Raw genomic sequence first — 26,231 nt, forward strand, 5'->3', positions numbered from 1 at the left:
TTGTATTTTGTATGTGCCCTGCAAACCAACATGTGAATCTTTGCATTTTATCCAAACTTAGACAGGATTTTTTGTGACGGACATAGGCTCAATAAGTTGAGGCTGTTGGCTTATTGTGGTGACAGTGGTTGCCTGTGCCTGAACTAACCCTTTGTCTTGTCTGTACTGTGTTTCTTCTTCCAGATGACTCGCCCCATCCAGGTGAAGCCAGCTGACAGCGAGAGCCGTGGAGGTAGTTGTCTTGTTCTTTTATTCCTTGCTGTATCTTTTGTATGAACATACATTAACTTGCTCGCCTTTCTCCCTGCTGAAAAGATGAGCAGAACTGGGCACCTATGTTTGTTGTGTTTTGGGTTGCTGCTACCCAATATGAGATCATGGTATACTAATGAACCCACTGGGAATTTAGATTATTTCCATCAATTAGTTCTTGAAGGATCATTTTGTGTATCAAAACAGATCCACCTGATATAACCCTGAATGTACATTTTCAGAAGGGCCTGCCTTCCTATTTTCACAATTCTCTTTCTCTGACTCTCCGTCTATCTGATGGATGCCCAGATTAATTATTTTAATTAAGGAGGCCATGGTGCTAGTGAACGGAAGGGAAGTGGCTTCTGCTGCCTGATAACCTTGCTTCCCCTGCCAAACCCATTAACAACACACTGTAAATCAAAAAGTAATTAGCTTAGATATTGAAATGGGAGCCCTGAGCCCCAGACCCCCAACTTGATGTCTGGTCAAATCAAGGGGCATGATGTAAACAAAAGGTGTTAAATGCAATAGGGATAGATGTTGGTGAGAAGGTAGAGTGAGGTTGGTCGAGGATGCACAACTTGCCTAACAATCAATTATATTGCAGGACACTTGCCAAGACCCTTAATTCTGGGTCTCTAGCATGTGATCGGCTGTTTACTGTAAATATATCTGTCTATTGGATTCACCCACGCAAACATCCTGTGGTGGAGGATTTAATGATCTTGAAAAGGTGTAAAAGAGAGCAAAACAAGTATTTTTCTGGGCAACTGGGCATTGGCAGCAGTGAAACTACTGTCCCACAGATTTTAGTTTCATCCCTAATCAAACACACCTGAACAAAGTCTTCAGTGTTTGACAATTCAGAGTGTTTGATTAGATTTGGAACTAAAATCTGCAGTGGCCCTCCAAGATTAGAGATGCACACTTCTTTTGTCATTCCTAAGGAACTATAAAAATCAATGAACCTTTGTTAAAAAATAAATAAATAAATAAATAAAAAATGCCCCCAATTTGACCACCTTGCACACATAAGAATAACATCTCAAAAAGCCTTGTTTGGCATTTTTTGGAAAACAGTGAATGTCCAAGTCCCACATCCAGTGGTCCATCCCAGAAGTAGATAAGCATGCCTTTGTAGAGGAGATTGATGCCTCATAAAACCCCATTGATTTTGCCATTGTAGAGGTGTGTGTTCGCATTGACTCTGACACTTTGCTGTCTTTGGACTTCCCTGTGAGTGGCCAGCCTTAGTGGTCTCTAGGCACCCATTGGGTTTCCTTGGGTCCCTTATTGCCTTCCTCTCGGTGACCATGTTGGAGATGGAGAGTGTGCTTAGGTCAGGCCCAATAGTAGCACATCATCCTAAATGAACAGCTCAGAGTAGCACCACAGGAGCAATCCAACACCGTTGTGACTTTAATGGTTGCCGGGGATTTCTTTGCCAACCCTAGGCCAATCCTAGAGTGTCCTGCTTTGACAGACTTGCTACAGCTTTAGGCAGTGCTTGCAAGCTATATGGCTAATGCTGCTTTTTCTTTATGGGCACGTCCTCTAGTCCCTAGGGTAGTTGAGGATCCATGGTTTAAGACTTAATTACGTTACTTTCTCTAATTCCGAGGTGGCACCCAGATGGACATTTGTTATTCTCTCGAGTTTAAGAGGGTTGACTGTTGGGACCTTCAGTGGCTTCAGTTCTAATTATGCTCGTAATCTCATTAAGTGGTTGAAAGGTCACCACACCTGTTCAAAGAAAAACAAAGAAGAGACCTTCTAAACCTCAAGGAACCTACTCCGCAAGGGATTTTAATCAGTGGTTATTAAGTCTATAGTGCTAATGTGATTAAATTGTTCTTCTAGATGCTTTTTTTCCAATCATTTCAATCTGCATGCGGTCAGGGAGTAAAAGGAAGCTCCTGGACGGGTCACCTGATTGACATGCTGCTTAGTTAAATTAATAATGTGGGTTATCATTAAATGAACAGTGTGCTGCCTGATAAAAGGTGCATTTCTGATTTAATGAGGACGCCATAAGTGCTAGTAACCATTGCCAACCACATGATTTTGGCGGTGTGCTAATATTCTTTGGCTTGCTGTTGTGGTGGTTTTGTCAGCGAGGACTTCTGCCCAAGCAAGTGTGTCCACGCTGAGCAGAAAAGGAAGGGAATTTGAAAATAGAAATTAAAGTATGTTTGATTGACAACTCCCTCTACGCCATCTGAGCCTTTTTATATTAGTCCTCATCTCCAGATAGCAGCATGTTTGGCTTATTGAACCCTTTTCTATCTTTGCTCTGTTATGCAGCATGTGTCATTAAAAAGAGCTTTGGGGACAGATTGTACACTCACATACACACACTCTCTCCCTTTCCCCTGGTATCTCCAATATGAAACAGATTGATTTTGCTTCACAGGCAGGCCTGATGACTGGCACAGGCTGGATATAAAGGTGGCTGCTATTGCTTTTTGAAGGGCTGCTCAATGCCTCTCAAAGGCATTTGAGCTCTAACACAGAATAAATCAGCTTTAGTCACTCTGATCTTCTGCACCCCCCCTCCCAAAAAAAAGTCCCACCCCCTTGAGTTGAAACCCCCAACACCAACCATCTAGACTTTTTTTAGTGGAGTCATCTCAATGACAAGTTTCATGTCTTAATTTCCCCCCCTAGCCTAGAAATAACACGGAATTACTCCACATGGGCCAGTCAGTGCAGCGTATGGATTTTCAAAAACTCAGTCCATGGAAGCATTTGTTTGAAAGGCATTGGTGATACTCCTGTTCCCCTTTTGGCATTGATATTCATGTGTAAAATTAGATAATGTAGCTTATTTAAATAATTTCTACTTGCTGAATTTTCTGTGCATGTTTCATGGACATGTTTAGGACCTTTCAAAAAATGGAACCCGTTCTTACATTTGAAATTAAGTTTAAATTTCAGTCAAATGAAAATTCTGCCACAATCTTGTGCTCCAACACATATTGAAAAACATGCACATGCTCAACCTCTCAACTAAAATGTAACCGGTCATTTTTCCTCTCAGCGCCTTGACTAACTGCTAGGTTCCTCTTGTGGTTAAGATTTACCCGCACTTCACCATGCCTGCATAATCTCCAGTCTAAAGGATTGTGGGCACGATTGCATGAATTTGCTCAGATGTGACGGTCAGGGGTAGATGTGGAGTGTGTCGGTGAGTAGGGTGAGCGCTGCGGAATAATGAGTTCATCGGAAGGAACCCTCTTTCAACATGCACACGCAGTCTAGCCTGCATGCTAAAAGTAGCTATTGGTGGAATAAGCTTGCGATAAGTAGAGAAGAATGAGTACAGCAGAAGTAATTGTAGCTTTCCCTCAAAAAAGGGGAAAAAGGGGTCCAGATTACTCCTCTCAATTACACTTGGCTGGTCCAAATGTCTGAAAAATATATGCTAATCCTCTTCACACATAATCATAGGCTATGTTGAATATTTAAAAACCCATCCACCTAGCTTTGAGTATTCTGTGAGTCATCTATACACCTGGACTAGGAATAAAGCTTTGCTTGAAATATCATTTCTAACAGAGTATCAACATTTGCGTTAGCATTACCAGCTAGATTCGCTGTAACAGAAATAAAGTAGTTCAAGACATATTATGGCATCTGCCCTGTGAATATATTTTTTCAGACCGAGTATTAAGTTTGTGTTAGCTGTAGCAGCTACATTTGGGGGAGCAGAAATAAGGTACCTTGTATTCTTCAGACTGAAGGTCTGGAATCCATGGCAGCTTCCACTGGTGTTTGTCGTTTGACCGACATCTAAAACAATCTTACGTAGTTCCTTTCACTCAGCGTCGCACTTAGGGTCATAGAAATGTCGCCACAATAACAGACCGTTGTGTTAAACTCTCGTACGTATTTTTAAGATTCTATGTCGCAAACTTAAAATTTTCCACATACTTTTGAAAATCCAACGTTTAGTTGATTCAGATAAGCGCTTGTCGTCACAGTTGTAAACACGACGATGGCTTTCTTCTTTCGTGATGGGGCTGAGACTAGGTGTAAAGGTTTCCAAATTCTGTCGAAGCAATTTGACTTCAATTAACATTTCAAGCTAGCAGGTTCCCAGACAGAGGACGGCAACTGAAGGAACATCTTTCAACCGCTGATTTTCTCATCATTCTCAGCCTCAACATGCAGGTAATCGCACACGCAGCGGTCGGGAATTCATTTCGGCCCGTCTGTGCAAGCGGACCACCAAAGGTTACTGTTGAACACAAGAAGTAAAGGTCAGAAATCATGTTTAGTTTTCCTCCAGCTGCGAGGTAATTCCAGCCAGCAGATTGTGTCCCCGCCGAGGCAAGGCAGAGGAGCCTGGCGCAGAAGGGCGAGCAGGCACAAGGTTATCCAGGCAGTACTACCACCACAGCCCCTTTGCTGTCACCCCTAATAAGAACTGCTCCCTTATCACTGCAACAATCACCTTGGGAAACAAACTCTTCTTGCTTTCTCCTTAGTGAAAGGCATGGACAAAGGTGACAGGGTTTCAGCCTGCCATTCTCATAATGGTTTATCTGCTTCTATCAAGCGGGACGACTGAAGATAGGTTGATGAAACTTGTTTTCCTCTATCTCAGACTAAAGAGTTTGGAAAATACAAGTCAGATTGAATAGCTTTGATGTTGCTATTTGTGTTTTCTCTTTCTAAAACTTGTATCACATCTACCATTAACCCTACATAGAATCACTGGTATTGCTTTCAGTTTGTTTAAAACAAGAGTTTACTATGGAAGCCAGTTTCCACAACTGAATAAAATATATATAAAAAAAAGGTAATTGCAAGTTTTTTTTACATTTCAGATTTTTTTTTTATTTTTTATACAAACTCGATATTGCAAGTTATAAAGTCAGTACTGCATGATGTAAACTCACATTTGTGAGTTATAAAGTTCAATTCGGTGGGGGGTGGATGTTTGTTATTTTGGAACAAAATAGATGTTTGCAATTCTGACTTAATAACTCGCAATGGCCTGTTATAAATATAAAGTAATTTATAAAGTAAAAATTTCAAGATAAAAATTCTGTAATTCTGAGTTTTTTCGCGCATTTCTGAGAGAATCACACAATACTGACTTTTTTCGCGAGTTTTATCAAATGCGAGCTTATAACATGCAATGGTGGAATGCAAAAGGAAATATTTAGAAAAAAATATAGGCGACACATCTCCATATATAGTCATGCCAAGTTTGGCTTAAATAATTGGTTGACGAATGTGTCATTAAGAAAAAAAAAGATGATTTTGGAAAATAATTCCAATGAAATCTTTCCTCTGTTTTGTTATTGTTGTGGTTTGGATATCCCTATTTTATAACACTAAATAGTCATTATTTTTATAGTTATGTCTTTGGTATGAACAGTCCTTTACTTTATTCAAGTTTTACATTTTATCAAGTTTAAGCAAATGAGAATCAAGCTCGTGGCCTTGGTATCGCTAGCACCATGCTCTACTGTTTGAGTTATTTTCCCCCTTAGTTTTGGTGTTTGTCATTATCAGCCTCCATTGACTTTCATTGCGTGGAAAAGTGTAGCAAAAACATACAATTAAACATCTTATTTTTTGATCTCAGATTAAATACAAGTCTACAGGTTAGGAAAGAGATGAGGGTGAGTAAATGCTGTCTTATTTTATTACATTAATTTATCACTGTTGCATATGATTAATGGTGAACATTGTTCTTACATGCATACTCCGTTTTACTGGGCGGCTGTTGCTAAGTGGGCCAGTGTGGTGGCTGATTGCACGGGCTTTGACGCGAGCTCTTGAGGAGTTCTGATTGGTCGGACAGGTCAAAAAGAGCGGAGCCAAATCAATGCAATCACCAGGCTGCTGCCTCTCTCAGCACTAATGACAGTCCTTCATATGCAGCCGTCTCATTAAAGCTATCATGTTCTCCAGTGCCACACACACTCATGCACACACACACACACACACACACACACACACACACAATATCTCCGTCATATTCAGGACATATGAGGACATATTTCTTCCTACATGTGCGAACATGCCACACAAATCTGTCAGTCTCACCTTCGTACACATGAAGGACAAGATAGATTTGTGGATCCACTTCACACACAGACACACACACACACAAACACACACACACACACACACGTATGTTTTCTTGGCTTCTATATGTGGAGATACTAATTTGCTTCTAGTTAATGATAGATACTGACAGAAAACTTTTTTTATTAAAAATATTAATATATAATAGTGCTTTGCATTTTCAAATTGTGTTAATTTAGTGCACTTAATTTAGAAGAAAATAATATGACAAAAATCGTGTTGTTAAAATAAACAATATACTGTATTAACATCTAAAAGTACTTTCTGTAACATTTAGTCAGTTTTATCTGCCAGAATGAATTTTTTTATATATATGGCTAAATATTGGTTGATAATTTCATAAGATTTACGAAGTATTTATATTATTATTTATAATTTTTTATATTAGTTATACATTTATCATGTAATTTCAGGTAGATTCTATTAATTTCTGTGGATCAGTTTAAAATGGGGTTTTATGAAAATCTGTGTGTGATTTGCAATATTATTATTTATCATTTATATAATTATTCTAAATTTGACAACTCGAATAATCGTGATTAATCACATCTAAATTAAAAGTTTGTGTTTACATGATATTTGTGTGTGTCTGTGCTTATGATTTGTATTACATATAATATAAATACATATTTTGCATGCACAGTACATGCATATACAGAATATTATGTAAACACAATCTTTTATTTTGGATGCGATTAATCACGAATAATCTATTGGACAGACTTAAGCATATGATTAAGATGGTGCATTTATTTTAAAATAGCACATTGTAAAAATGAAAAACAATACATTTTATGAAGTTTAATTTCATAATAGTTGAATTATTATTTTTATTAGTTATAATTTTATTCATTTGAGTACAATTTTAATTGATTTACAACTGTATTATTTATCAGTGTTTTTCCAAGCTAGGATGTCCCCAGAGGGAGGTAATGTCACCTTTAGGTAAGATTTAATATTTTCTATGCCATAAGCATATACATAACCCTCACAGAAACCTTTCTGCATTTTTATTTTCATTAGGGTACATTTATAATGTTTATTTAAGCAATGCCCAATCTCTCATGGTTAGAATTGGCTTTGCTCCATGTAAATTTTACGATCCTTGTGATTGCATTTGATCCCCACAATATAGGTAAAACCTGAAATAGACACACTCACAAAATTGAGAAACGTTCTTTGTATAACGGTATAACAGACACAAGTTCGCACAGGTCAGGGTAGTGTGTTGGAGTGTCCGAAAAATGCCCAGATGGGGCGGGCCAGAGCCGGGCGCTGTGCGGGGAGAGCAGCTCCTTTAGCAGATGGGAGGAGATTACGACAGACTATATCCCGAACTGCTTGGAGACCCAGCTCATCCTAACACACTGCCTGCGAGTCTTACATCACTTGCGCAGACACACTTTTTGGCAGGCCTGAAAATACCTCAAGGTTTTTCCGTGGCAAGTGAGCAAACTCAGCCTGATGAATATTACATGTAAAGTATAAGGATGGATTACGGCACAAAGCATCCTTAGACATAATACGAGTCAGAATTTAGATTTCATTGGCATGTTGCTTTAATAAGCCCAAGTTCTTTTTGTCTATTTGCCTTTGTACCATTTGCACATGATTTTCTGTCTTTTTTTCACACCTTAAGATGATGATGTCACACTGTATAAAACCAGGCAATTTATTAAATATTTAAACACAATATTTTCACAATTATTATGCGGGCCATTAGATACATTATTAGATACATTTTTGTGATCTGTTCAATGTTTTTTGTAACACCCAAACCTTTTGAACTAGCAAACGACCTTGTTTCTGAGATTTCAAGCATAGTCTGAGAGGCCGCCCAATCTATCAGTAAGAAAGATTTTCATTTTCCCCCATATTTCTTTTATTCTATAATTTAACACTCTACTGCTTTTTTCTTTAGCTAGAAAAGAGCCTCTGGAACTCTCTTTAGGAAGTTAGGCTGATGGAAAAGAAATGTGTGACAGTTCAGACAAAAGTCAAATGACAGCATATGCTGTCTGCTTCTTAAGAGAGATTCTTCAAAAATTGTGTGAAAATGAGACTAATGGATATCTGGAGAACACTGCTGGATGAAAAGATGAGCATTTCTTTCCTCCTCCTGTGCATCCGTATAGTATATATATATATATTTGTTTGTAACAGTTGATCCAACGTCATTTCTGGAATTGGCACCGGTCCCACTGCTATAATGTGATTCATCAGCAGCATCTTCAGACTGAGCTCTAGGGAAGAATAGATGCTCGTCGATCTTCTGTGCAGTTTTATGCTGCAAATGACTGTTTGCGGGGAGCTTGATTGACAGGCGATCTGACCAATCAGACTGCAGATATTACGTGCCACCATTGCTATCCACCATCTCGTCCGACAGCTCACTTTACAGCAGAAAAAAAAAAAAACATGGTTCAAAAAATTTTTTTTAGTCTGTATAGCTAATTTTGCCCTTCATGACAACTGTGAGGGTGGTGAAGTTTTTTTTATAACTCATCCATTTAAATAATATTAAGTTTTAAAGTTAAGTATCCGGGAGTGACGTGCGGTGACATGCTGCCAAGATGGTGACGGCTGGCTCCGCCTTCTTTTGGATTCAAAAACGCTTTTCTGGAACCTTTGGGTGACGTCACGGATACTACGTCCATGTTTTTATACAGTCTATGGTTAAAACATGTCCTCTTATCGTTCTGTGGACAAAATCCTGTGAACTTCGCCCAATCGGGAGCTGGATCGCTTCATGTCATCAAACTGCAAAAATATGGTCAAGGCGATACTCTAAAGCAGTGATCCTCAAATCTGGCTCGCAAGATCCACTTTCCTGCAGAGTTTAGCTCTAACCCTAATCAAACACACCTGAGTTTGCTAATCAGCGTCTTCAGGATCATTAGAAAATCACAGCTAGGTTTGTTTGATTAGGGTTGGAGCTAAACTCTACAGGAAAGTGCATCTCGCCTGCCAGACTTTGAATGTGATGAAACTATGGCGACATGTGCTTTTAAAACCATTTTCATAGGTTAGACGTTAAATTGTCGTCTCGGAAAATGTGTGAAAATGTGACTAAGAATGCCAGAGACAATAAATGCAAAGCACCATTCCAGTCGGCCGAGACTTCCGTGTTCAGAAAAAGTTGGTTCGATTGTGTTTTATTAATGTCTACACCTACCCCAACCCTAAACAATAATGAAAAAAAAGTAAGTATTGTTGTACAATGTAACAACAATTGCAGTATATTGATGTGCGCACGCTCAGTAGCCGCAGCTGTATCCCATCTAGACTTAACCACAAATCAGACAGGAGAGTAGATTCACTTAAACTTGAAAAATGGTGTGTTCCACGGTTGAAATAAAATACATTTAAATGTTTATTTCATGCTTTAAGTACATATGAGAAGACGATCAGTTCATACAGTATGTGCTGCTTGAACGGAGGCAATAGAGCCATCTGTCACGACACATTAAAGAGCCACAAGTTTCCTCTTATTTTTCACTGTGTGGGAACATGATGTGTAATGTGACAGTGGAATTGTTTATCGGAGACAGCAACAGTAACTAAGGCTTTGCAAAATCCCACTCTCCTTGGTTACAGTTGCTATGTCCGACAAGCCATGCCGCTCTCACTTTACTCATCATGTTCTCACGCAGTAAAAAAATACATCACGCTACAAAGAGAAAACTGACAACACGCCGACAGACAAGACTGAGCAGCTTCAAGATGCGACAAGTGAACCGATCATCTTTTCAAATCTACTTAAAGCATGAAATAAACGTGAATGAACATCAGAACGTATTTTATTTCAACCGCGGAAAGGCATCAATAAACACAATTTTGTAAGTCCACGCAAGTTAATCTATTCTCCTGTCTAATTTGTTTGTCGGACAAGATGGCGGATTCGTTGTTATGATTGGTCAGATCGCTTGTCAATCAAGCTCAATTACGAAATTCTGGGTGCAAGTGGGCGCAATTCTTCTTTTACTGCTAAAGGGCGAAAATGTCTTGACGGGGCTTGCCCTCTCAAATTGCTTCCCCTCCTTTTTGCTCCATTTGTCAGCGAGACCAGACGCGTATCATTTACAGGTGCATTATTTATGATGCTCACCACACCTCCAAAAATACCCCAGCAGCAGACAGACAGCAGACATTGGCAGATACACATGGGTACTGTGGGGACTCCAGGAGCAATGCGCCATTAAAGAGAGCCCATGCTGCTTCAGAGGTTACAGCAGAAAGCCTTTAAACGACGGCTGCTCGCTAGAACTGAGAGCTGTGTGTGTGTGTGTGTGTGTGTGTGTGTGTGTCATGTTGTCCGGTATGGGCTGCTGATTACCTCGCCAGGCAAGGCAAATGAGAGTGCAGGTAATGGAGAAAGAAGTGCTCACTAGTTGCTTGTAAAAGCCTCGCAGTTAGAAGATCTGTAACCTTTGCTGTGAAGCGTGAACAAAACGTCCAGCACATTAGCATCGATAACTGTGCTCCGGCGTTATGTACCAGTGGATTTTCTAATACTGGCCTGCTGTGAGGAGAGTTTGTCACAATTACCGGGCCTCAAAAGTGAGGATTTTTATAGTTGACACAGTTGGGCCGGTAATTCAGAATTATTGCTTGTTTTAAAAGTGTTTTCAGTGTTACCAAATAAATCTCACACACACACACATATATATAGTGTCTGCATTATTAATAAATTCTTTATATTTATCAACAAAATTCTATAAATTCTTTAAAATAAAAATAAATATTTATTTATTAATTCTGTGTATTTATTTATTATTACATAAAAAAATGTGTGTGTGTATATATATATATATATATATATATACAGTCTTGTTCAAAATAATAGCAGTACAATGTGACTAACCAGAATAATCAAGGTTTTTTGTATATTTTTTTATTGCTACGTGGCAAACAAGTTACCAGTAGGTTCAGTAGATTCTCAGAAAACAAATGAGACCCAGCATTCATGATATGCACGCTCTTAAGGCTGTGCAATTGGGCAATTAGTTGAATTAGTTGAAAGGGGTGTGTTCAAAAAAATAGCAGTGTGGCATTCAATCACTGAGGTCATCAATTTTGTGAAGAAACAGGTGTGAATCAGGTGGCCCCAATTTAAGGATGAAGCCAACACTTGTTGAACATGCATTTGAAAGCTGAGGAAAATGGGTCGTTCAAGACATTGTTCAGAAGAACAGCGTACTTTGATTAAAAAGTTGATTAGAGAGGGGAAAACCTATAAAGAGGTGCAAAAAATGATAGGCTGTTCAGCTAAAATGATCTCCAATGCCTTAAAATGGAGAGCAAAACCAGAGAGACGTGGAAGAAAACGGAAGACAACCATCAAAATGGATAGAAGAATAACCAGAATGGCAAAGGCTCAGCCAATGATCACCTCCAGGATGATCAAAGACAGTCTGGAGTTACCTGTAAGTACTGTGACAGTTAGAAGACGTCTGTGTGAAGCTAATCTATTTTCAAGAATCCCCCGCAAAGTCCCTCTGTTAAAAAAAGGCATGTGCAGAAGAGGTTACAATTTGCCAAAGAACACATCAACTGGCCTAAAGAGAAATGGAGGAACATTTTGTGGACTGATGAGAGTAAAATTGTTCTTTTTGGGTCCAAGGGCCACAGGCAGTTTGTGAGACGACCCCCAAACTCTGAATTCAAGCCACAGTACACAGTGAAGACAGTGAAGCATGGAGGTGCAAGCATCATGATATGGGCATGTTTCTCCTACTATGGTGTTGGGCCTATTTATCGCATACCAGGGATCATGGATCAGTTTGCATATGTTAAAATACTTGAAGAGGTCATGTTGCCCTATGCTGAAGAGGACATGCCCTTGAAATGGTTGTTTCAACAAGACAATGACCCAAAACACACTAGTAAACGGGCAAAGTCTTGGTTCCAAACCAACAAAATTAATGTTATGGAGTGGCCAGCCCAATCTCCAGACCTTAATCCAATTGAGAACTTGTGGGGTGATATCAAAAATGCTGTTTCTGAAGCAAAACCAAGAAATGTGAATGAATTGTGGAATGTTGTTAAAGAATCATGGAGTGGAATAACAGCTGAGAGGTGCCACAAGTTGGTTGACTCCATGCCACACAGATGTCAAGCAGTTTTAAAAAACTGTGGTCATACAACTAAATATTAGTTTAGTGATTCACAGGATTGCTAAATCCCAGAAAAAAAAAATGTTTGTACAAAATAGTTTTGAGTTTGTATAGTCAAAGGTAGACACTGCTATTTTTTTGAACACACCCCTTTCAACTAATTGCCCAATTGCACAGCCTTAAGAGCGTGCATATCATGAATGCTGGGTCTTGTTTGTTTTCTGAGAATCTACTGAACCTACTGGTAACTTGTTTGCCACGTAGCAATAAAAAATATACTAAAAACCTTGATTATTCTGGTTGGTCACATTGTACTGCTATTATTTTGAACAAGACTGTATATATATATATATATATATATATATATATCATTAATAGTTACAATAATTTATTGGGGTTTCAAATAATTGATTCACTAACCGTGCCTAGTCACTTTTATGTATTTATTCATTGATTGATTTATACAATAATAATAATACTAATAATATATTTGGGTATGTTTTGCATTATTAATCAATTCTATATATTTATAAATAGAATTCTTAAAATTCAAAATATTCTTAATCAGTTTATTCATAAATTAGATTCATAACAAAACAATTATTATTTTATAATCACATTTTAATACTTTTGGTGTTTGTTTTACTACCTTTACAAATTATATGCATTTATTAATTATTCATAAATGCATATAATTTGTAAATATAGTAAAACAAATTGTTTTATTTGACATAATTTTTTAAATATATTTGCTTATGTATATGTTTATATGTTGTTGTTATTTTGTTGTTGTCTTTTTTACTCCACAATAGCTGAAAATTATTCAGAGAATTAATATTCCATATTGCCATTATTATATACCTGTATATTTTTTCCAACCCATCTGATGCTTCCAATTTTAGTGACTTTGGTGACATTTTAATATTCAATATGCAACAGAAAACCTTTTTTCACATCTTTTAGGAATAAAAAGACGTGTACATAACCTATAATGCTAATGTAAAGCAAGCTAAAGCTTTTGACATTTCATGGGACAAAAAAAAACATTACGTTGAATTTGTGATTTGAAACACAATCTAATCCCAACAAATTTTTTCTACATGATCCGACAACAAAATCTTGTGCAAATGAAGAAACATCTTGTTCTTCTTGCCCCCTTGTAATAAACATGATGGGACGAGTAAAAACTTAAAGGTATTGGAACAAGGCTTCAAATGCCTGCCGTTACCTTTGGCTACAGGAACTCTGACCTGACACCTGAACCAATCTGTCTGGAGAACATGAACTTCAAAGAGCACTTTGATGGCAGGGGAGGCTTATTGGATAGATCAGAGCATGAGTGGCTTTTCACTTCAGATTAGCTTCCCTGACGCCAGCTCATGACTAATAACAGAGATGCACTATCGTTAAAAGGAACCAAGGGTCTCTGTCATATGCGATCAGCTAAAGAATCAGTGTCTGAGATAAGAAGCACACCATTCTATCCTATCTTCTCATGTAATGTAAAGTTTGGGAGATGCAGTGAATGCATGTATGCATTACAAATGAGACGAAGATTGAATGAATCTGTGTCTGATTTAATTTAACATCTCCAGTGTGTTACTGATTCTTTTAGTAGTTTTATGGAAGTTTAATGCTTTGATTTATGTCTGGAGAATCACTTGTGGTTCAGTGAGTGAGTCAGATTTGAGTTGTTGACTGATCCGAATTCAGTCTAAATAGCGTACTAGCATATCATTCTTAATATTTCTGCTGTATATACACACACACAAAGCAAAATTGGGTATTTGATGTACAGTACTTTGAAACAAATTTCACTCAGAAATTGCAAGCGAATTTCACACACAAGACAAAGAAACAGCAAGTAAAACATTGAATGAAATATAATATTTGAACGCAGAAAGGCTGTGATAGTGTTTTCTTGTAAAACATACACCAGTGTAGTTATGGCAAAAATAGTAAAACTAATATGCTATACAATAGGGCTGTGAATCTTTGGCAAGGCAGCGATTCAATTCGATTACGATTCATAGGTTTTCGATTCGATTCAAGAACGATTTTTGCAAATTTAGAACGATTCAATTCGATTCGATTATAACGATTCGATTCTGCATTCTTTAAGTTCCCATTCATGGGATTATTTAAATGCTTCTACTAAATTCTTTAAATGCTTCAGGGGGCAAATTACAGTAGCATTTATGGTTAGAGAACCATAGGTTAAAAAAATAAAAAAATAAAAACTTTTGTCCATTGTTAAATGCTAGTTTAATGATTCGTCATGGCATACGTAAAAATTTATGTAAGCCAAGTTTTTTTAAAAAAGAGCTTAAAGAGTATTATGTATAAGCTAACATTTTGTCACACCAGGGGCATAGCCATAATTTCAGAAGTGACAGAAATGTCAAATACAATCATTTTATGTATGTAGCCTATATAATAATATTAATTATTATTATTATTATTATTATTATTATTATTTTTATTTATTTTTTTTATTTTTATTTTTTTTTTTTACAATGAATTATAATTTTTTAATTACTTTTAATTAACTGTAATAAATCAAATACACTGCTGGACAATAATCAATCATTTGTAATCTATATTTTTTTCCTAATGGCAATTTTATGATTGTTTTATATACTAGGCTACATTTAATTAGCAATTATTTAAATTTTCTGCACAGAATAAGGTAGAAAATATGCTTTATAGTTTCTGTACTGTAATAAATGTCAATTAGCACTGCATCATTCATAAATTGTTTGTGGGTTTTTTTGTTTTTTAGTTTCATCAGTTCATTCTGCTTTTATTCAGTTTAGCTGCAGATATAGCCTGGCACGTCTTTGAGAGCGAGATCGCTTCTCTTTCAGTGTGAAAACGTCTTCATCTCTATTTAACTTTTCCTCTCCATCAGCGAATGTTTCTGAGAGAAAACGCGCCAGATGTCTGTTTGCTAATGAAACAAACGCTACTTTCATGCATCTGATTATCAGATAAATCTCGCGCTCTTATTTCAAGGTCATTGTTAATGCTGTGGTTAATTTAAAAAGTTTCCTTCGTATATTCGGTTCATCCGCATTGTTTAAAAACATTTATCATTCAATGGATCTGTGCGTATGATTTAGACACTTACATTTCTGCTCCATCCGTGCAATAAATACAGTTGTCGACGGCTCCGGCATTGGCAACGAGTCAGCTGCGTCAGAGACGAACGGAGCGCGAGCGCAATCCTGTGACAGTCTCATCAGACGGTAAACAGTGGAGCCCGTGAGAGGCACGATTCACGAACACTCTTCAAGGTCTCCATTTATTCGTGTGTGTAGTAATTTAATGTCTATACATTTTGAAAGCATTGAATCGCTATAGACATCGTGATTCATTCGATTCTTAGCATTTTGAATCGATTGCTGTTCAAGATCGGGTGATTCACGATTCAGAAATCATGTTTCAAGATCGATGCATATGAATCGACAGGGTTTGTAATTGATGCATCGAGAAAACGAGTGGAGCCTTACACCCCTACTGTACAAACACCACATTTGAGACCAATTTGGAATCTTTTTTAAATGATTAATTGACAGAACTGACTCATAAGAGTCATTTATTCATGAATTTATGGAAGCCTGTTTGTGCCACTAAATAAAAAAAGCGAAATATGTTAATTGCTAATTTTTTGCTCACAATTCAAACTTTTATCCTCGGAAGTTGTTGAAACTTATGGGTTTTTTTTTATTTCTCTCACAATTAGGATTATTTTTTCTTTTTTTGCAATTCTGACAAAAAAGAAAAAAAAACAGACTTTCTTACAATTCTGACTTTCTCTGAATGAGTTTACATCTCCCAATTTAGTTTTTTGCTAAAATGTAATTGCGACTTTTATCCCACAATTTAATCAGAATTGCAGTGATGCAAATTCAGAAGTCTGTCATTTTTTTCTCTGAATTATGAGTTTAAATTTCGCTATTCTTTATTTTATTTTTTTTGGGCTAAAAATGTAATTGCAACTTTATATCTCACAATTTCGACTTTTCCCTTGTAACTTTGACAACAATTCTGAATTGTATGTTGCAAATTAAGGCTTTTTGACTCTGAATTCTGAGTTTATATGTTTTGTTGTGAGAAATTGTATGGAATTGTACAAAATTGTGGGACATTCCATCAGAATCTTTTTTTTTATTCATTAAAAAATGTAAGTCATTAAAAATAAAACAGAGGTTTATTATTTTTTTCTTTTTGTACATTCAAAACCCTGTCAATAAGACCGCAAATGTGCATTTACAAGATAAACATGAACCAATTTTGATTTCATGCTGAACATTTATTTACTGTTTAAATATTTAAAACACAACCGATTCTGAATTCCCTCCCTTAGTTTCAAGTAGTTTCAAGAAACACCATATTGTTGCATAATTAAGAGGGTTACGGATTAAATAAATATCCATGTCTGTTTTTTCCCAACAGATGGCATAACATTATTCTGTAATGCATCGGTTTGATAGTGGTTTGAAACAATCAATCATGTAGTTCTCCTGTGCATTTAAGAGAAACAGAATTGCATTAGCCAGTCCATCACGTCTATCATCCCCATGGATAAAGCAGTTCAGTAGTACTTTGTTTTATTTTCACCTGGGATTTTGAAGAAGAAAAAAAAAAGCCAAAAAAATCTCTTTAATGCATCGCATGGAGCAAAATAACTAAACCAAAACTTGGACTCCATTATGGACATCTGTCTCCTATTAATGTTGCGAGGGAATGAGGGAGAAGCAAAATATGCTTAAAGGAGAATTAATTTAGGGGAATGCTGGGACTGATTCAGAATTTTAACACAGAACCTTGAAGTCTCAGCTAGAGCGGCAATGGGCAAGGCCAATGCAATCTGGAGAGGCCTTTTAATCCACGCGGCATGTCTGCTGTAACTCACAGCTACTGACAACAAGCATCAAACTGTGATATATCAAATCAAGCTTCGGAGGACTGAAAACTTCTGGCCGCTTTAAAACTCGAAGGCAATGCTGAAAGCTTAAAAGTGGGACTGTTCCTGTCTTTAGGCTGAGTGGAAACTCCTCGCTGTGAAACGCCGGTGTCTTGCCAGTTGCCACCCTAAAATTGAGCGGCAGTTCCCTTTGGCTGCTGTCAGGTCATGTGTCCACTGCTTTTCTAGAGGTATTTTTGGGACAATCTCCAGTTTTTGACCTGTGGGATCTCTACCATTGGGCTCAACTGTGCACACACACTTATTTGTGTGTAAACACATCTGTATAAATGCTTTCATGCAAAAAAAAATAAATAAAAAAAAAATAATATATATATATATATATACATTTTATAAAATATCATATACGTTTTAAGAATTATTTAGTAATTTAGTATTTATTAATTAGTATTTTTCTATGTATTTATTATTTTATATGCTTTGTATATGCATAATATGCTTAACAAAAAGTCATAATTATATTAAAAATAAATGTTTAATTTATTTTTAATTTAGAAATTTTATTTATTAATTAATATATTCTACATTAGAGCAAGCATTTTAAAGTTTTACAAAATAAAAAATATGAATTATAGAAACTATTCATTGATTAAAAAATTATATTAAAATATAAATATCATACAATGTTAGGATTTATATTTTTTATTATGTATTCTATTTATTGTTGTAGAGTTTTACAAATTCTGTATATTTATTATTTACTAATTAGTTTATTTATATATTATGCTTGATATGCTTTATATTATAAATTGTATGTAGATGCAATTTTTATTTTGTAATTACATGTTAGTATTTTTGTTTTTATACAATATTTTTTTATATTTATATTATTCTGTCTACATTATAGGCATGTTATATTTGCATGATAGATAGACAGACAGATAGATAGATAGATAGATAGATAGATAGATAGATAGATAGATAGATAGATAGATAGATAGATAGATAGATATACACATTATACATTTACATTTCTTGCAAAAGAAAAAAAGGTGACCTTCAGGTTTTGATAGTGAATGAGAAACACTGTCTTAAATATTTTTCAAATTTCCATATAGAAGAGCAAACAGATAATTTTCCCATCTTTTTCTTACTTCGTCAGTGCTTCTATTTACAGAGCAACTCTAGCCTGAACAGCTCAAGTCAGGTGCGCAACAGCTTCTCCATAGTGTGAAGAGACACATTTACAAGTGCCAAATTTGTCTCAATATGCCGACAATAACCTGTTTTGCATAAACTAAAATCAAGCCCAGTCTCCCCGCTGAACGATAAATGTTCTTACAGAGTCTTTAATTTTCCCCACTCTCTGATACGGCAAAGGATCATCACGAGATGTATCGCCACACGTTCCCTCTGTAGGGGGGGATGTGGCGGGCTGTTCGGCCCCTATTTGGATGACATTAATGAAACGTGAAAGGAGGGTCATCACAGATCACAATATTTTCCACTTGCTGCAGATACATCCTCCACACAGGATGCTCCTCAGTCACCGCCAGTGTTCATGTCTACATTCATCTCACTTTCACATCATTTTATATGTAATTTTTTAAAGCACATAATATGTGTAAATAGCATTTACATGTACTTTTATAGAGTTGTACTGTATTAATAAAACAGTTGAGTCATTTTTCTTACCTTATATGTGTATATTCCACATAAATAGTTTGTAAATCTGATACGTCAATACATTTAAAGACAACAACAACTTCATTTGCAGCCTGCACTAGCACGTACGCTAGCTAGCCAGGTGTCCGCCTGGGGTTTTGTCCACCTATCAGAAGCGTGTTTGGAAACGGGAGATGTTGGCATGCTCTGGAGGAACCGGTTTGATTCGGTGTGCCAGACATGCCACAAAACAGCTTTCTGGCACAAACCTGTGCCAACCTGAGATTGGCACGGGCGCAGCTACACTTACAAGTCGCGTGTTAACATGGCGAATACACAGCTGACGAGCCTTTAAGACCATCTGCGAGGTTTAAACCCCGTCAAACGGGGTCATAATCACAGCTCGGATGATGTATTTTAGCCTGTTTTCGGATTCGAAAGCGCATGGGGAATGAATACGCAAACACTTGCGATGATAAATGCATCCGAAAACGAACTCTTATTTTGTAAGGCGTGCTTATTTGTTTCAATATATCAGGCTGGCATTAATTATGATTTCCTCGTGTTCTCTGCTCCCCGCTGATTTCTTTAAGCAAATAAAAAAGTCATCAGGCAAAGCATGAAGCTATCGCAGCCCATAAAACCATTCTCACCTTGCTAGTGAAATCTAAAGTGCGTCTCTAACTGGTGTGAAAGCACTGCCAGTCTGCTGCAAATTAGCACATTTAAAGCACGGTCGCCATTGGCCCAAACCTTTCCGAAGGCACTCTGCTTATCAGAAGCCTGGACGTGACTTGCATTATTCTTTAGTTCAACAAAAGAAGTTTGGGCGTAGGGCGACTGTACTTATGCAGCTGCACTGTGAAGGTAAAATAAAAGCTTTATATAACATATACCAACATCCGTTTTAGTCTAGATCACACTTTCTCATGTGAAATGAATCCTTTTGTGCAGTATCAATTCTTTGAATTCATTGTAGACTCTTGAAAATAAAGGTTCTTTAATGGCATTAGCTGGTTTGAAAGGGTTTTTTATGACTGATCAGGCTGGGAGACCAGCTAAGAACAGCAAAAATTGGCTTATTTGTTTATTTTTCCTTATACTTTACTTTTGGATACTTAAAAAAAGAAGAAAAGTAGCATCAAGAGACGCTTTGTTTTTCTGTGGATACTTTATACACTATGCGTTTTTTTTTTTTTTTTAGGTGGTAGCTGAAATTAATTTAGCTCCTTTTTTATTTTTTTGGCAATAAATATTTTATTCTAGGCTATTTAATTGTGCTGGATTTCTTCTTTGTTGTATTCCTTATAATATTATTTACTGTCGAAGCAGCGTTTTGTAGTATTACAGCAGCCAGAAGTCGATGGCAAACTGGGATTTTCGTTAATGGTGAGATACAGCCATTTCACAACTAAGTAAATCAAATATTTTATGCAAATGAGAACCAAGTCAACTACTAATGAGAGTGATGTTAATGAAGCATAAAATTGTGGCATTTTAAGTGAGTTATGTTGCTCTTATATATACTGTATATATATATTCATATATGTTCGTTATTTACATTTTGCAATGGCTGCAACCATTAACGTTAGGAAGCGTCCACTCAAAAATGACAATTTTGCCATCATTTACTCACCCCCATGTCATTCCAACTTGTATGACTGACTTTAAGAAGGAAAAAAAAGAATAAAATGGAAAATGTTTGTGTTTTTTTGTCAACACAGGTCCAAATGTTTTTGTTTTGGACCCTGTTAATGAAGCACACAGAGTCGGTTGAAAATCGATAAAAATAGTGACGATTCTAGTCAGTTGAGATGTTTAAGGAATTGCAATACAGTTTGAGATGAGGGTTTATATGAATGTCTTGAGAAAGCCTTAGATTATATTTTCTTTTTATCTCACCTCAGTATAAAGCATATTAAAGTAGTGTTCATAAGCACAGTGCTGTTTACAGCGGTAACCAAGAAAACACATTTTTACTGAGCCCATCTGTTGTTGTTGTTTTTTTTTTTCATTCAGATACGTTCTATGTAGTATAAAGTCAGACCACTTTGTCTTTGCTTCTAATTTCGAAATTGAACAATCAAATTTGAATCAAAAGCATCTTTAGTTAAAATGCAGTGGATACCTCTTATTTTAAATGGACAGACTAAAGGCCTGTTCACATCAAGGATGATAACTATAAAGATAACAATAAATGTTAAGTTAGCGATAGCGATAACGATGCGGAAAAGTGATATCATTGGAATCACTTTCAAAACGTTTTTTTTTTTTTTTTTGTGCTTATGAACATTACACAAATTGACAGCCAATCAGAATCAATCCTGCTATAACAAGCTTGAGAATTTAAAGTGGCAGATGTGTATGAACTTAAAATAAACAGACGATATCGTGCGTCTGGTGTGGACGATAATATAGTTACCTTTATAGTTATCGTTCTTGGTGTGAACAGGCCTTAAGCCTTTTTTATTTTACATGAAGATATTTATTTTAATTTTATTATTTATTTAATTTGGAAATTGTTTTAAAACAGATAGTTCCGGTCTTTGATTCTGATAGGTTGAGCTGTGTTCAATGCTGTTGTAAATTACTTCAAAAAAGCTTGTAACTTTCTTTTTATAATTAGTCTTAAATCTCATTTAGTTAAAAAGTTTGTATTGTGAATCGTATCGTTACATCCCTAGTTAAACGGACCAGTCATGTTCCATCGGAGAAAGAAACAGGTTTGCAACAACATTAAGGTGGGTGAATCTAGTGGCAAGAACGCGACCAAAGTTCAGTGGCCTGACAACTTCCAGCAACAAAACTGGCGTCAATGTGTTTGTCCAGTTTCGTACAGTCCATATTGCAACCTAACAAAGCTGTAGTGCTGTCTCTGGGGGTGGGCTGTGCTCATTTCGTAATGCTTTGCCCCCTGTCTGTGAGAAGACCCCAGTGTTTCTGGTCCCTAGTGTCCCCATTACAGCCTGCTTGGCATTCTGGGAGGAATAAATTGGTTGGACGGGCTTTCGGTGGGCTTAGCCACCATGCTGGCACAATACAGCAGATCGGCAGTTCGTTCAGGCGGGATCACAGCCAGCGGCGCAGCTCGACAGACGCCCGCAGAGGAATGGCATGGGGCGGCAGCTGTCTCCCCATAGAGAGACCTCCTGGTCATTAGTGGGAGACACAAGTGAGTGAAGCAACATGCTGCGGAAGAATGACACATCTGCAAACAGCTGCGAACCCTTGGAGAAGTTTCTCTTCCAATTGTTTGAGCCTAGCCAGACGCTGCTTTGAGCACTGGTGGTTAGCCTTGTTGTTTTTGTTCACTTGGTGAGAAGAGAAAACCACAGAAACTAAAGAAGGATTTGGAGAATTGGCACTTTCTGCAAACACACCTCATTACTTTTAAAAAAGCATAAGAAGTACTGTTAATTTATTTAGTTTGATAAATATGTCTAATATGTCTTAACGGTATCTTAAAGGTCTTAACCTTTTCTGTATCCAACATTTGAAGGCTTATAATGCCTGAATTTCTATATATTCTGTTAAACTAATATTGAGTGTTGTAAAAATATTTAAATAATTAAAATATCATCAAAACACCAAACATGTATTTAATTAATAATCTTATTCCATTTTCTCAATTTGTACACAATTAAGGTCAAGATGAATGCTCATATTCCCTTTGTAAATAGTTTTCTTTAATATTCTATGAAAATAAGACTCTTATGCACTGTTGCTTCTCAAACAAATTTCTTCTTTTATAAGCATTCTTCAATTTTATTATATATAAATTTTTTTCAGTGTATTATATAGTTTCATTTTGCAAATCTGGCACTTTTGTGTTTTTAAAAGTATTTGAAATTATATATTTTGATATAGATTTGTTTATTGCTAAAATGTTTTGATTAAGCTGTATTTAAACTTGCTACAAATTTTGGTAACTGTGTTGAATACCTTAATATAAAATAAATTCATAAAATTAATGAAAGAAGTCTTAATATTAACATTCAAGATCTACTAAAGTTTAAAATCCTCCTTTTTTCTAACCATATATATATATATATATATATATATATATATATATATATATATATATATATATATATATATATAATTTAAAAAAGTATATTTTTTTGTATATAATATCCGATCTTAATATTTTTGCATATACTTAAAATACTATTTTCTATGTTTCAGGCCCCATGTTATACCATATTCATAGAAAGCCGCAACTGCTTTTATTGGATGGAATCATTGATTAGCTTGTGTAAACTTGTATGATTTGTTTGCTCACGGTTTGCTGTTTAGAGTAAATATAATCCGAAAATTATTATAATCAGAAGCTAAAGGACAACGAGAGACCTAACCTCAAATTTAAGGACACAGAATATGCAAATCAGCCTAGAGTTTTCCAGGAGACCAGTACTGGGCAACCCGACAGAAGACCCAAGGCTTTTACATGGGCTAGAAGCTAAAAGAACCCATCCTAGCTGTCTTTTTCACTTAAGCACAGTTCATATATTGCTTAAATGTACCAGACAGCGGAGCACATCACAGATCTGATGTGTTTTCTTTGTGGTAAACTGCCCTCTCACTAATGGCTTGCATTTGGAGTACTCGCATTAAAAATATCCCTACAGCCATAATCATTTGCTGTGCTTACAAACACATAAAAAAAGCAAGATTTAGTCATTTAAAACACCGTTTTTTTTTTTTTTTTTTATAAACTACCAAATAAAGCAAATTGTTTGCGGCCACTAATGGGTTATGTAACGAGTGCTCAGTGTTTATAAGCCCAATGATTTTACAACTCAACATGGGACTCACGTACATCAACGTGATCTTTTCAACCTCTCGCTCTTCTATATATTCGTTCCCACATTGGCCCCCGCCGTCCTCCCAAAACGCATTCAGAGCTTTTGCATGCATTGTTAAATAGGACTGATGGAAGCGGCCTGACCATTATTCATCGTGTCGCCTGGTTAATTTGTGTGCTCTTACAAGTACAAAGATGTCAGGATGGAGCGGCGTGCTTTACCTTGGCTTCCCATGGGACCATTAATCCTTTGGCTTCTGTCATCTCCTCCAAGCCTCGCTCGCCTACCGGTGCTGCCAGGAAACTGCTGTTTGGGCCCTTTTCCATCCACTCTCTCGGCTATATTTATTCTTTGTTCCAGTCAGCTGTCATCAGCCGAGGAGAATAAGCGTAATGTAATAAACAATGCTTTTGTGATGAAATAACAGGTGAAGCCGGTAACCGTTCTAGTCAAACATTAGGAGCTCACATGGGACGCAATAATAATACGGAGGAGACTTAAGAGGTTTTAACGATCCGCTTGGAAGGTTTGATGGAGTGTTTAACGTAAACAGGTGGTTTTTGTCGTGAAATATTCGGGTTGTAACATGATTTGATGCTTTTTAGCGCCAGTGTTTTTCAGTACTATAAATGGTTTTGTCAAAAACGGTGAAAAGTTACCGAAAGAGAATTTGGGAGGGGTGTAAGACAAGGTCAAGCTTTTATGTATTTTACTACATCACAGCATTTCTCGGTTACGTTTTATTTTAAGATGTCCTTGTTACAGTGTAATTAAGTACTGAGGAATATCTATAAACTAAATGTACTTACTTTATACCTAGGATTAAGGATTGTCTTAGGGTTGCTTGCATGTAATTATGCATAATTTATTGTTATTATAATAGTAGGTACATGTAGCGTGTAATAAAGACACTGTAAAATAAAGTGTTACCTTTTTACTATAAAGTTTTTATATTAATAGGTATTTTTTAGATATTTTTCATATCTTTTCCACTTACTCTAAAAAAAAAAAAAACATTTAGTACATTGCAAAAATGAGTTTTTTTCCCCTAAAATAGCTATAAAAATACTTAAAACAAGATATATATACTTTTTTCACTTTTTCTAAAAAGTAAAACAAAATACAATCTATGATCACATTTCATTCATTTTAAAAGTGCATGAAAGCTTTTAATTAGCCATTTTTGTGTGTTTTCTACTTTTTAAAAAAATAATAATAATTGAGAAAAACACTTATTTATAGCACTGACAGATTATTTTATTTCTCTTTTATTAAGATATTTTGCGTTTCTGAGCCTTGATCGTGTAAGGACATGTCTAGGGGAGGGTCAGAAAACTCTCAGAATTAATAAAAAATGTGTTCCGAAGATGAACAACGCTCTTACAGATTTGGAATGACATTAGGGTGAGTAATGTCGAAATATGCATTTTTGGGTAAACTGTACCTTTAATTTCCTATGCAGTGTTGCTTCTCAAATAAACTTTTGTTTTAAGGATTTTTTTTTCAATTTTTTTTTTTTTTTTTACTGGAAAATAGTCAAAAATACTTGTTAAGAATAGGATTTTCTAAAGTGTATAACTGATCTGACAACTCACATTCTTTAAATGTTGCCATTGCATGAATGGGAAATCTGAAAATGCATTAAAGACAACAAATCAACTTTCCATATTCGGTAATATGCATTTTTTTTTTTGGAGTGAAATGTAATCTTAAATGGCAAAAAAGAGCAGTTTACCTGTTGGGATTCAACTGGATTGTGAAGAATGGTCTTTCTATGAAAGGTGGTTGGAGGGGAGGTGTTAAAAAAAGGAGGACTTGGTGATGTCAAGTTATTTTGGTGGTGGAGCAAGTTTTAAACTTTTTTTTAACTTTTTTTAAGTAAAGTAATCTGCACCAATGAATTATTCAGAATATGTCAAGGAACGCTTATTAAGAGTGTAAGTAGACTCGTTTTTTATATAATGTTAACTTTCTGTGTATCAACAAGTGTTTGAAGTCAAATAATTGTCCCAGAGGTACAGTAATACTGAACCGTATAGAGGCTTGACCTGGCATTTCTGCAAGGCTGTAGGTTTTCGGCAGTAGGGAGGTGGTTGGTTCTACATACTGATCCCGGGTCTTTGGCCTTGGCCTGTTGATAAGTTGCGATGTGAGCACGAACAGAGGAAGGTTGGGGAGGGTATGGGGGGAGAGAATCAGGGGAGTGAGATAAATGTGATTGGATCGCTGGCCGACCGCAGCCTCTCCCATCTGTCTCAGAGTCTGCCATCCCATCTCGCAGGCGGCAGGAGGTAATTGGGTTCATTGTTCTCACCGCAGGATCCCCTGGATTGAAAGCTTCATTATCTGGATAAC

General features: G+C 36.3%; 1 protein-coding gene across 14 annotated transcripts in view; it reads left to right on the top strand.

Annotated features, from left to right (window-relative positions):
- celf5a (cugbp, Elav-like family member 5a) overlaps window positions 1-26,231 on the top strand; it is a 199,645-nt gene that overhangs the window by 111,062 nt on the left and 62,352 nt on the right. For all 14 annotated transcript variants that reach the window (XM_026198312.1, XM_026198315.1, XM_026198307.1 and 11 more), the window contains exon 3: window positions 184-232. In XM_026198312.1, coding sequence (XP_026054097.1) covers window positions 184-232 — 49 coding nt within the window. The remainder of the gene's footprint in view (window positions 1-183; window positions 233-26,231) is intronic.

The sequence above is a fragment of the Carassius auratus genome, chromosome 22 (genome assembly GCF_003368295.1).
Source record: "Carassius auratus strain Wakin chromosome 22, ASM336829v1, whole genome shotgun sequence".
NCBI classification, from domain to species: domain Eukaryota; kingdom Metazoa; phylum Chordata; class Actinopteri; order Cypriniformes; family Cyprinidae; genus Carassius; species Carassius auratus.